This window comes from Cyprinus carpio, chromosome A8 (assembly GCF_018340385.1).
Source record: "Cyprinus carpio isolate SPL01 chromosome A8, ASM1834038v1, whole genome shotgun sequence".
NCBI lineage: Eukaryota > Metazoa > Chordata > Actinopteri > Cypriniformes > Cyprinidae > Cyprinus > Cyprinus carpio.
In genome coordinates, this window is record NC_056579.1 from 539227 (window position 1) to 553325 (window position 14099).

Here is a 14099-nt window from a genome sequence, read left to right on the forward strand (position 1 = left end):
ATCTTCAATGTAATGTTCAGTGCTGATATCAGTCTCGAGGAGCTCCAGTTTATCCAGGAGAATATCTGCTCATGATCACACATTAACCCTGACATATGAACTAACAGTCAGACAAATAAATAATGGAACAGTTATTGAACCTTTAGACGAAATATAGAACAAAATTTTGCATGTGTGTTATTATATGTGATACATAAGGCTTTTATGATTCATATAGTCATCATATCAGATGCTGATATTTCTATGATGAAATTCTGCTGCTTGTGATCTTTATAACAGTGCAGCAGATCCTGACATTTAATGATCTGAATATCAGTCTGTGCTCTATATCTTCAGTAATGTGTCTCAGTGAGATGAGATGTAAATGATCCAAACATATAATGCAGTGATTGAGAGATGAAGAAATAAAGGCTCCTCAGAAGATGTGAGATGTTCTGGAGGCTTGTGAAGATCATTCCTCCACTGAGGAACAGTGAAAGTAAAGCTTCTGGAAACAAACGCTCCTCAAAAGATCCTGATGATCAGATTTGAGACTCTAAAACATGATTGATGGAGAATCAAGTAAAGCTGAGCTGCTTCAGTCCAGTAAGAGTTCATCTGGAGATATTACTGCAGTTGATAAAAATCACCTCAAGATTCGAGTGACATTTTTTTCTGCATGATTCATGATACTAAAATATATTTATGTAATAGTTATGATCCGTTTATTAGCTGTTGACCAAGTTTTGAGCATAGTCCTGAAAATTAAATTATCTATCTTAAACTTTCATAAATCTTTTGTTTGGTCTCTTTTTAAAGAAGACACTTTTAAAAGAAGATTATTGCTGAAATGAGAAAGTAAAACAACAAAAAAAAGTGAAAAAGAAAGTTCTAGAAGTTTGTTTTCCAAAACATGTTTTATACTCTAAAACTGCATGAAAATCAGGGCTATAATTCTAAACAAGTCGTGTTCCAAATTTGAGGTTGATATCACTAATGAGCTTTCAGTCAGAATTTGTTCGGACGCAGTACCAAATGTTTCAGTACATTTGATTCCAATGCATCACTCTGACAGCAAACAGTTCAAGCGTGACAGTTTTTTAAAGGACCATTTAACCTTGTCGAATCATGTCCATGATTCTGTGTGTGTGTGTGTGTGTGTGTGTTTATGTAGCAAGTTTCGTTTCATTCTGATGAATAAAAAAATTCTAAAAATGTAACATTATTGAGTGAAAAATGACTGAAGAGCAGCAGAGGGTTCATTTAGGGTTGAAGCATGTGAAACGCTGCAGTTAGATGCTCAGTATGTGACGAGTGTTGAGCGACTATTCAGTTTGTCACTGATAGAAATACCACGTCTGGCAAATAAGCTTGAATAGAGATTTTCAGCTAGAACGAGCAGGTCTTGAGCATATCAGAGATTAACCCATGTCAGTTGTGCTTTTTCTCCAGATGTTTCTCTCGGTTTGACGTGAACATGATGAAACAGTAAAGCAGTTCAATGAGAAGCAGACGGTCACGAGTCGAGCTGTGATGTGGCCAGACTGAAGTCGCTCTAAAAAGAGTCGGATGAAGATCTGTATGTGTTTTAATGAGATGACCACAATGCATCTGGGCTTCGACTGAACTTCAGTCAGAAACGTTATTAAGCACAGATGATTTGTGTCTTTCAGAAGGAGATCTGGGTTTGAAAATGAAGCTGATTTCAAGGGTTTTGACTCACCATTGTGGTTTTTCACACTTTTAATCAACGTTTTCATTGCTTTTTGTGAGGTTCTTTAAAAATCAAGGCTATTATAGTTAACTAAAACCATTTTTGTTTCTTGAAATAACAAAGCTTAAGTGAAATAAAATAAAAGATAAAAATACAAAACTTATTTTATTTCAGCTAGTTGCCAAAGCAACATTTCTCAAAAAAATATATTTATAATAAAAATTAAAAAAAATACACTTTCATCATTAAATAATGTTGAAGTAATTAAAAAAAAATAACAACAAAAAAAAAAAAAAAACAAAAAAAAAAATAAAAAATAAAAATGTAAAACTACAGACATATTTAAAGAAAAATGCAAACACAAAATTACTAAAGCTTTAAATTAAGATGAAAACTGAAAACATAAAAACTAATTCAGAATATTAAAACAAAAATATTATGTATAAATATAAACTAAAATCAAAATATAATAGTATCTGAAATGATTGTAAAATGACACAGGTTTTGATAAGGGCACTGATGAGTTGTTAAATATAGGGTTGCAAAGGGATGGAAAATTACCAGGAAATATCTGTACACTTTCCAGATCTCTTGGAAATGTTTAAGAAAGTTTCCAGGAAATGAACCAGACATGTTCTGCCACTTCACTAGGAGCATGTACGAGGACAGTAAACAGTTGGTTTGGACTGCTTGTTTTCTGCACTGTGACACAAGAAATAAGCAATTTAATGGCATTTATTTCTTGAATCATCAGCTCGACTCACAGGAATGAAAGTTCTGGTCATATTTGAGCCGTGTCCCGAGGATCAGAGGTTTGATGTGATGTGCCTCACATGTGTTTGTCAAGCTGAAGCCTCAGAGCGAGCGCGGGACGCTTGGTGTGTTCTCTACTGTACAGCGGCGCAGGGGGACCAGCGTGTGAAAATCCGCTTTGGCCCCGCTCCATTCATCCCTCTTTAGAACCTCAATAGAACAATGAGGTATTTTCCTTCTCGACGGCACGCTGGGCGCTCGGACATTCACGTCAACCTGACGCTCTGTGCTCTTATTTAACCAAAACAGAGGATGTGGGTTATTCTAATACAGGAAGCGTGGTCTGTCCGGCTCGCCGCATCTTTACTAAACAAATGAGAGCGAGACGAGAGCGTTTCCCTCAACACCTGCTAAACTCATCCAGAAAAACTCTTCAGGATCCAGTGCTTTGAGCCGAAAGCCTGAGGCATCGGGTCATTTATTTTATTCTGCATTAATGTCCATCTGACTGATTCACTAATATTTGTATTTATATGCACAAGAAAACTTCAGTTTTTAAAATTAAACATGCTTTGCTTGCTTTTTTTAACACGCTGTGAACAGTCTACAGATGAAAAATAGCCTTTCGGCTGATTCTGCCACGTTCGCAGTTCATTAATGTGCGTAGCTTCTGTAAACAAATAAACTTAAAAACAAAGCTTCTTTATTGACATTGATGCTCCATGAAGAACCTTTAACATCCACAGAATCTTTCCATTCAACAAAACGTTCTTTAGATTATTAAAATGATCTTTGGGGAACCAAAAATTGTTTTTGAAACCTAGTAAACTTTGTCTAATTCACAAGTATGCATTTGTTCTGAACCTTTTTGTAATTTTAATGAGTTTGGAATATTCTAAATGCTGCAAACAAATCGTATTCAGGAAATGAAATCAGCTCATTCTGTTTCAAAGATCTCAGGCTAAAAAGTTTGAAAATGTGTGCCATTGAGATCCCAGTATCTCTCGAACCATACAGGGCCTTAAAAATGGAGATATCAAAAGAAAAGTTAGTTGAGATCCAAAATCTAAAAGGATATTAAGATATCTTTAATACGACTTGAGATACAGGGATGCAAACTTAGGGGGGAAAAACTCAAAAAGTGCTTTTTCCCATTTTTGAACAGTCACCGTTGACAAATAATGTGACGTGGATTGCTGAAGTCAACAGATTTCACTAATAGAGCTGCGTACCTCTGTGTGAAAGTAACATCATGATGCTGCCATCTTTCTCAAGTCATTTTTATTTACCCTCCTGTAATTAAGCTCCGAATCTCAGGTGAAAATTGCATTTCTAACCCTTCTCTGCAAAATAGTGGATTACTTCGTAAATATACATCCATGACATTTCATAATTTGGCTTTCAACTCCATTTTTGTTTGTTTCTTCAGAAAAACCAACAAAATCAGACATTTTGGCTGGGGAGGTTTCTGAAATATAATTGTTTTGACAGAGAATGACACAATAGACGAACTGAAGTGAGGTCGGGTCAGATCCGCCGTTTGCTCGTATATTTCATCTTAATCTGCCATATGCTGAGCATTTCTTCATAAAGAGCTTTAGAGATAAAAATACTGCGCTGAGGCTTTCTAGACGCACTGCTGCGTTTCAGCTGTTGTGCGTTTGTGTTGAACGTCGTTTGCATCTGATCTGGGGAGATTTATTGTTCTGCAGCTTTAGCTCTGTTTGTGAGTTTTTACTGTATTTTACCGTGTTTGTGACTGGAGGTCGCTGATGGAGATGCAGCCGGTGTTCCTGTGAAGTGCTTTTCTGTGTACAGCTCTGAATCAGCAGCAGCCAGCAATGTTTCATTTCAAAACACTTTTATTTGCTGTGAGTGTGTGTGTGTGTGTGTGTGTGAGTGAGTGTGAGTGTGTGTGAGTTTGTGTGTGTGTGTGTGTGTGAGAGTGTGTTTGTGTGTGAGTGTGTGTGTGTGTGTGAGAGTGTTTTTGTGTGTGTGTGTGTGTGTGTGTGTGTGATAGAGTGGGTGTGTGTGTGTGTGTGTGTGTGTGTGTGTGAGAGAGAGTGTGTGTGTGTGTGTGTGAGTTTGTTTGTGTGTGTGTGTGTGTGTGTGTGTGTGTGATAGAGTGGGTGTGTGTGTGTGTGTGTGTGTGTGTGAGAGAGAGAGTGTGTGTGTGAGAGTGTGTGTGTGTGTGTGTGTGTGTGTGAGAGAGAGTGAGTTTGTGTGTATGTGTGTGTGTGAGTGTGTGAGAGAGTGTGTGTGTGTGTGTGTGTGTGTGTGGTCACAGTCAGCGATCGTCCCCAGAGCTGTGATTTCTACCGTCAGCTCTGAAAGCACGCAGGGGCCATTAGCGTTAGCCTAGATACGTCAAAACACTTACTGAACCTGAGGCTGGAATTAACCCTTGATTCCTGACACACATTCACTGCCATCCCATGTGTAAGAACACACACACACACACACACACACACACACACACACACACGTCAGGATCCTGCTGTGGATGTTCTTCTATATCTGTGATCATATTTGAACTGTATTTGCCAGCAATCTTCAAACTAGCGTTGTGTTTCTCTGCGGTTTGTTCGTGGGACGGTCGAGCTCACGTTTGTCCTTCATCTCCAGCGGCTCTGCTAAAGATAACGTTTCCCCTTTTACTCTTAATTATGGATGATAATGTTATGTCTAATTAATGTTCTCTGTGTTAATGTGTCCTGACGTGTTCCTGCCGCAGAGCCCCCGGCCCTCTTCACACACGCGTGTTCCTCCTCAGGAATCAGACGTGTGTCACGCGTGTGCGGCGGTGTCTTCCTGTGCTCTTCTGCTCCGTGTTTTCATTTGGACTTTTATCCTGTTTTGAGTCAAGCTACATTTATTTCTGTAGCACTTTATACAGTACAGATAGTTTGAATCAGTAAAATTCATCAATTATGAAACTAATTCAATTTCAGCTGTAAAGCAGCTCTACAGATGACAGTAGAATCATTATTCAGATCAGTTCACTTCTAGTTTTGTTCTCATAGTGTCAGATCCATAATGTTTCTGAATCATATCATACAGAGACTCAAGCGTTTATTTCTGCAGATGATCTCTCATCGTGTCAGTGTCTTTATTTTTTCCCGTGTGGATTTGTCTTGAGAGCGAACGCTGCTCTGCTGCTCGAGTGGTTCATCTCAGAGTGTGTTATTGATATTTTATTGATATGATCATCAAACTTTCACAGACGGGTCATATGTGCACTCACAGTGTCTGAGGAGAGTGATTCTACAGGACAGACGTGTGCTTATAATTGATGAGGTGCTTTGATGGGCGTTTCTTCCTCTGTTTCAGCGTCTGCAGGACGTGTTTGTGGAGTTCAGTCATCAGGATCTGCTGGACCTCTACAATCAGGTCAGACCGAGCCCCACGTGTTTCCTGATCTTCAGCGTGTTCAGACGCTCATGGCTCTGTGTGTGTCTTACAGATGGAGATGATTCAGACTCAGCTGGACTCGCTCAGCTGATACAGCCTCCGTCTGCCGTCCCATGATTCCTCTGGTTTGGTGGTTCAGTCCTCCAACACTCGTCTCTGTCTGTGGTTGTCTCTGGATTCGTATATATGAGGCTGAAGCGCCGATGCTGATGTGTTCATGAATGTTTCATTAAAGATGCTTTTGCTCTGAAGGTTCAGTGTCTATATTTATGACTTATGAAGCTTTTCTCAGGGTTTCTGGAGAGAAATTCAAGACTTTTTAAGACCAGGTAAAGAAAATTTAAGGAATACAAATACCTAAACAATTTAGATATAAAACAACTTAAAATCAAAAGCCTTGTTTTATAAGAAAATTGATCAAAATGAATTTATGATTAAAACGAGAACAAATATCTGCCAATGAGATAAAAAAAATAAACGTAATTCAAATGAAAAACAAGTTTTCATTCCTTATTGACAGATATTTATTCTTGTTTTAATCATAAACTAAAGTTTCTCAGAAAACATGACTTCATTTCTTTATTTTGCGTCTCCAGTAGTTGTCTTGATTTAAGGATGTTTAATATTTGAACTGGAAGACAGCAAGACAGAAATACTGAGGTTTGCAGTTCATGCAGCATTTAATGCCACAACTTTCTGAATTTAAGAGTTTCTGCTCTGATTTAAGATGTTTTTAGACCTTAATTTGTGGAAGAGTGAATGAAGGCCTGCAGAAACACTGTTTTGGGTCTCTCAGACGTCTCTCTGGAGTGCTGGAAGGGTTAATCGAGCGGCTGATGCTGGAGAAGGTCTGGCTCAGATGATCTAAAGCGGCTGATTGACACTAACAGGATGATGAGAGCGTTCCTCATCGGTCAGCAGGTGCTTCTGTGTCCATGTGCTTCATCTTCTCTTGAAGTGCACTCGTCCTCGCCGCTGCAGGTCTCTGAACAGATGGAGAGACGCTCGGTGCTGCGAGACTCAGCAGAGACCAACAGAACACAGACCGGTGAGTTCTGAAGGACCGAGCCGATCGCAGGCCGTCTGGACTCGACACGGAGCTTCACCTAGTGACTGCAGACGCTCCAGCAGATGTGAGATCAAGCTCTTACGTTCAACTCAACATGAACTCATAATCGAGTGCATTAACTCTTCCTGGTCTTATTGTACAAAGAAGAGTGTTTTTGTCCTCAATTTTTCATCAAAGTCTGAAAAGAATAAAAATGACTGGATGTCCTCTACACTCTTTAAAATGAGAGTGTTTTCACAGCAATGGCATAAAAGAGCCACTTTTGAGATCAGTTTTCTCTTTTTTTGATGGGTTTAGTGTGTGTTTCTTCATTCTCTCTCTTGCAGATTGACAGTGCATTTCCTTGAGGAACAGCTCTGATGATAAGAACTGTTTTCACAGATTCTATCTCAGCTATGAGTGGGCCTATGTTTTGTCTTACTTCACTAGCAAGTATTTTCACTTTTTATACTTGGAAAAAAAATCAATGTGGTAAGACAAAATATACTCAAGATACAATCTATGAAAACACACACATATGCTGTGACAAACCAACTACATATTTTCCAGTTAAAGGTCACAAATGAACGTGAAACTTCATGAAAACCCACATTAGAGCATCAGAATCCCTCGAATGAGCCTGTAGTCACACACAGACATCTGAACAGAGCTGAGATGTGAACAGAATCCGAGGTTATTGTTTTGAACAGTTTATCTGACTTCAGACTGTTCTTAATGTTTAGTCATTGATGTCAGTCTGATCTCTGATTGGTGATTGTCACCGTTCTTGATGTTTGTGTTGAGTTTTGAGATCCGTGTACAACCAAATGACAGATCTCTTCTTTAAGAAGACCAGAAAGATCACATCGTTCACGCCTGAAGTGAAGGATGAACTACATATGGCTGAATGATTGTGAACAAGAAATCTGCAGGAATGCATCAGCTGAATGAAGCTTTTAGTGAATGAAGTTACTGAGGACAAATATTTGGAATCAAGAGTTGAGAAAACTCATAAATCTGCCCTGGTTTTTAAACTTTTCTCAATAATTGCTCTTTTCCAGTGAATTAAATCACATTCTCTGAAAACAAGATTTGATAGCTCAAGCAGTGCTGCTCCTCTAGCACATTTATCTCAGCCTTTTTGATATTTGAACTGGAAAACAAGATAAAAAGGACTAATTAAAAACTGATCTGGGTCATTCTATCAGTGAAGTGTCTCCTAATAATAACATCATGTTTGGATGAATCGTAATGAACCTCCGGAGGAAACACGGTTCCTCAAATCCTGAAGCGGAGCGACACACATCAACAGATGAGCTCTAAACGGATTAAAGCACTAAATCACCCTAAAACCAGCATTCTCTCATTATTTATTCACCCTCATGTCAATCCAGACCATATGCTGATTGTTTCTGTGGGGAACTTGGTAGTTGGTTTTGGAGGTCACTGTGAGTGTTTGATAGAGAGATTTTTTAGCAAATGAAGAATCAAGATTTTTGTGAGTTTCTGCGAGTGTTTGTGAACGCCGAAGCATTGCTGAGTCTGAAGAAAAGCGCAGATCTTTGTGTGAAACCAGATCCGAGAGACAGATGGAGAAAATGTGCGGCTGCGTGATTTTCCTCATGGATCTGCGGGCACCTAGATTTGGGAAACAGGATTAGCGGGTGTGTAATTATGGCTGCTGTACTGAGTGTGTGTGTGTGTGTGTGAGTGCTTATAATCCTTACGCCTATGAGGGTTGAGCTTTTAAGTGCCTGTTGACTTACCGCCTAAAGTAGAACCTTGTGTCATTTGAGGGCATTATTTGCAAATTCTGTTTTTTTTAGTAGAACTTCCCCTGCTTGCCAAAAATGGTTTTTCAGGACAAAGGCGAAACTTCTGAACTGAAACCTTCTACTGGCCTTCATGATTTCCACTACGTAAGGATGTTGGATGCAAAATGTACTGTTGCATGAGAGATGCTAATCACCCGAAAAAGACTGGGCTCCAATTAAGGCCTGTTAGCCCCAGGCCACCGTCCCTGCGTGCTGTCCAAGTGGACCCAGGGGGGCTGGATACTTACTGTACAAGTGACCCTTCGTTAACACCGCAAGGTATCGGGGTCACTTGAAAAAAAAAAAAAATCATATCTCAAACCAGGAAATTAACTTTTTGACTCAATCAAGGCTGAAAGTACAAGACTGGCGGATGCACTTTTCTGCACATCAAGCTTCTACCAGCCACCTTCTCTACAAAGACATCATCCTGACCAGGACAACCACCAGATGCTAAAACCCTTGCTTAAAACCAGGAAGTATCATCTATGCACCCCATACTTTGACCTAGTTACCTCCTCCGTGGTAACAAATTTTTTATTATTATTATTATCTTATTTTATTATTTATATATCCCTCCAACAATTCCCTTCATACCAGCTTCCGAGCTAAAGCCCACATCCCCCCAATAAATAAATAAATAAACAAACCAGCAGATCCGGAGATGATAGGCCTGTCCGGACTTGATCCGCCCTCTCGTCCCACGTCTCCCGGCACTAAGTCCAAAGGGATGCAAGAGAGAGAACCCCCCCCCACCCCACCTTTTTCATCCATCTCAATACAAACTAGGTGAAGAAATGCAAGGTCCCTGGTCAAACCTGCTCCGAATTGGCGAACTCAGCCCAAGCCCAAAGGCCCTGACTGAATAAATCCGGCCAGGCTTCACACTTCCTACCTGAGAAAAACCCACCGCACTAACGTGATTTTCCAGAATGTCAGGTCCGATGGCTCTGGCCAAGGTTAGGTTTTTTTTGAAAATTACAACAGCTCCCCTCTAACCAGCACCCGTCTGTTTAGAGGAGAACTGCCCCCCCGACTGAGCCTGGTTTCTCCCAAGGCTTTTTCTCCATTCTGTCATCGATGGAGTTTTGGTTCCTTGTCGCTGTCGCCTCTGGCTTGTTTAGTTGGGGACACTTCATTTACAGCGATATCGTTGACTTGATTGTAAATTATTGCACAGATACCATTTAAACTGAACTGAGCTGCATGATGACATCACTGAATTCAATGATGAACTGCCTTTAACTGTCATTTTGCATTATTGACACACTGTTTTCCTAATTAATGTTGTTCAGTTGCTTTGACACAATCTGTTTTGTTTAAAGCGCTATATAAATAAAGATGACTTGACTTGACTTGTGTGAGTGAGAAAGGGAGAGAAACACTTCCCTCAGCTTTAAAGAATTCATGAATTCTGCCCTAATTTTAGAGTTCTTGGCTCTGCTGGTATGTGAAGGAGGATCTTCTGCTGATCGCACCTGAGAAATCCTCTTTCATCCCGGCCAGTTTTATTCGGACAGACAGTCGTCAGCGCTGGACATTTGTGTTTTAATGCCCTGATGATGCTCGTTATCAGTGCTGACAGATCAGCTCGATGGAAATCTTCATGTCAGTCTGTTATCCAATGGTACAACCCCGTCTGCTGGCACTCTGAGGTCATAAACTTACTAAAACAATAGTGGGCAGCATGTGCCTGATCCATGTGAATGCGTCTCGAGGGTAAGAGCAGCATAAATGAAGAGAGAAAAGAAAAAGAATTGAGTCGAGAGCCAGAGAGAAAGAGCCAGTGTTTGTAAAGAATGGAGGACGAGCCGTTCGGCCCCAAGATACTGGAGAGAGAGAGAGAGAGAGAGAGAGAGAGAGAGAGACGAACACTGAGGAGCTTCACAATGACCCACAAACACACACAAAAAAAAAAACAAACCACACTCACTCAACCACAAACACACACACCAACTCACTCACACACACACACACACACACACACACACACACAGACACACACACACAGACACACACACACTCAAACACACATACACACACACACACAGACACACACACACACACACACACACACTCCTAATCCTAAGGTTGTGGGTTTGAGTCTCGGGCCGGCAATACCACGACTGAGGTGTCCTTGAGCAAGACACTGAACCCCCAACTCCCCGGGCACCGCAGCATAAATGATACCCACTGCTCTGGGTGTGTGTTAATGGTGTATGTGTGTTCACGGTGCGTGTGCACTTTGGATGGGTTAAATGCAGAGTATGAATACACACACACACACTTTGATTACTAGTTTTCACTTTTAACAGCCGATTGTGTCTTCATTGATGTTTTTTGTAAATTGAACACTCTGTCTCAGCTTGTGGAGGCTCCATACCAATACAAGATAAACAAATGAAACATTTTCCAGATAAATAACCAGCAGGCAAATATTCCAGACAAATCGATAGAAGCAGAAATCATTCAAATTAATTGAATGATCAATTATGAAGTTTTGATTGCTTCTGTTATTTTCCTGTTTATCTCTGTGAAGCTGCTTTGACACAATCTATAAATTGCTGTAGGAATAAAGGTGACTTGACTAGACTGTTCATTGTGTTTGGATGCAGGAATCACAGAGCAGATGTGTCTCAGTTCTGTTAAAAGAGCTTCAGTCGAGATGCTTTCACTGCATGATGATGATTATGATCACTGCAGTGAATCAGCTTCTCTTCTCAAGGTGAGGGAGCATCTGTGTGTGTGTTTTCACCTTCCTTGTGTTGTCAGCATGATTATATAAGTGGGTGTGGCCACATGCAAATCATGTCCCAGCTGTAGGACACCTGAGAAGGAGGGGGAGGAGCTTGTTCATTATGGATGAAGCAGCTGCTGCTCTCGTTTCAGCTTCACTAACCTACATACATGAGAACACACACACACACACACACACATCAGCTGTGACATCACTTCCTCCCTCTGACCTCTGCCGGGATCCTCAGTGTCATGAATGAGCGTCTGACCTTTCTGTCAGTGGGTTGAGACTTTCACTGAAATCAAATGCTGAGCACTACATGAACATATATTCATGCAAATTCATATTCCACTCTGGGATGTGTATAAACATGCATTTCAGATGAAGCATTAATGCTTTAGAACAGGAACAGCAATGTAACTGATCCTGTAAATGTGTTAATTAAGCTCAGTAATCAAACATGGAGTCGTTACACCGTGTCCTCTCGTGTTCAATGACACAATCACTCATTCTGAAGTGCTGCTGTTAACATGATTCTGAAAATCATTTCCTGGGAGACAGAAAATCCATCTGAGGCTCGACACTCACAGGGATCCATCTGACCTTCATCTCTGAGCTGAAATGAGCACTTAACAGAGGCGAGGCCGTCCTCAAGCACACCTGAGACAAACACGATCACAGAGTCACGGAGAAGCTAAGTCTGATCGATCTGAGCCTCGCGTTCATCAGGAACATCCCTGAGCTACTAATGAATGAAGTCACAAAGATGTACATTTGAGATAATACTAAAATATAAACAATAAAAATAAAACACTTGCTAAAAAGATGAAATATTTTATTTGTTTAGCTGCATGTCATTAACTGAAATAAGAGAACTGTGATTGTGTGGATTAAGTATTAAAATATTCGCTTAAAATCTCAGGGCAACTTAAAAAAAGAAAAGAAAAAGGAAATAAATAAATAAATAAATGTAAAAAAATAAAATAAGTTATAAAAACATTATTTTAAAATGTCCAGATTTTTTTTGTTGTGCTTAGAATTTTCTTTTTCATTTATTTTTTCAACATTTAATTTTAATATTTGAAGAACATTAAAATCGTTCAGGTCCAGGTTCACTTTATTTGTACCCAGACTAGGTTTGCAGTGTTATGAGTTCTCACATCTTTCACATTTTACATACATCACAGACATTAAAACATATGATAAAGTACTTTAAAGTTCTCAGAATCACTAAAAACTCAAATCCGCCTTTACTAAACACAATAAACAACTAATGTACAAATGATGTTAAAATTACAATAAATACATAAATGTGTTAAAACATAATAATAATAAAATAAAATAATGTTCCTAAGACCTATCCTTATTCGACTGAGTGATAAAGCTGTTTTTATACCGCTTAGTTCTACAAATCTACGTCTAGATGGCAGAAGTGTTCGAAGGATGAGAGTCATCATTTAAAATTAGTCATCCGCTGTCTGCTTCCTTCTTGTGATTAGAAGGTTATTTAAAGGTTACAAAAAATGTTTCTTAGAATCTTAGAAAGTACAAACAAGATGTTCAGAGAATATTTTCTCTCATCGTTGAGAATGTCAAATTTTAGTCAGGAGTGCGTTTAGTTACTTTAAGAATGTTATTTAACATTTATATAACTTTTAAAAAATGTTTGAGGATGTTCCCTGTTAGCTGAGACAGACTGATAAATCATTTGAGAATGGCTGGTGTCTGGGAGCAGAGATAAAGCAGCGAACAGGCCGGGCATTCTGGGATAAAAGCGAGCTTCCTTCAGGATCCTCTGGAGACGAGGTCACGACCTTCAGCAGAAAGTCTGTCAGATCCTGATGAACACACTCTGCTGCCTGTCACAGATGATCTGCTTTCTGAAGCACGGCTGCGTCTGAAGTGACTGTGAGCTCAGAAACACGTTCACACAGGCTCACAGAGCCTCGCTTTGTTGTGGTTGAAGGGATTTGAGCGGCTCGTATCACTTCACCAAACTCACGCTTCTCAAGCAGCTTCACGCTCTTTATACCCAAGAGTTTTACAAGCCGAGGCAAAGTAGAGCATCTCGTTTTGATCCCGGTGCCAGCCGCGGCTTACATCCCTCCATCACTGCGGCCCAGGGATTCACTCCACGCTGGGGGTCTCACCGGATCCTAAAGCGGCTGAACATCACATGACCAAACGCTAGTCTGGAAAACAGTGTCAAGCTTGTTTCAGGTGTAAACACGTCTAAATACCTTACAGGCCATTAAACATCCGGATATTGATCATCATTTAATTATTATTATTATTTCTTGCATTTCAAATTTTCTTAAAAGTTATGTTGAAATATGCAAATAAGGCGTTATCTAATTAAATATCCATAGATTATAGTGCAAGCAGTGGCAAGGTCATGGGTTTGATTCCCAGGGAATGCATTTACTGATTAAATGTATAACTTGAATGCAATGTGAGTAGCTTTGGATAAAAGCACCAAATGCTTAAATGTAAATTTTGCAGTAATTTGCATACATAACCAAGCACATAAATATCTGAAAACTGGATAAAGCCAGGTTCAAAACTCTTTCATTTTGTTGACAGTTTTCCAGCGGGGATTCTGGATTTCTCTTTTTATTGCTCCATAAATCAGAAAATACTGCC

The 14099-nt window shown here is 39.7% G+C and overlaps 1 protein-coding gene across 3 annotated transcripts in view; it reads left to right on the forward strand.

Annotated features, from left to right (window-relative positions):
- commd10 (COMM domain containing 10) overlaps positions 1–6108 on the forward strand; it is a 16209-nt gene extending 10101 nt beyond the window's left edge. For 2 of the 3 annotated variants that reach the window (XM_042761484.1, XM_042761485.1), the window contains exons 6-7: positions 5777–5836; positions 5910–6108. In XM_042761484.1, the coding sequence (XP_042617418.1) occupies positions 5777–5836; positions 5910–5948 (99 nt within the window). In that variant the 3' untranslated portion in view covers positions 5949–6108. Of the gene's footprint in view, positions 1–1431; positions 1747–5776; positions 5837–5909 lie in introns of those variants that run through there. The other variant, XM_042761486.1, reaches the window with a different exon arrangement.
- The last annotated feature ends 7991 nt before the right edge of the window (positions 6109–14099 follow it).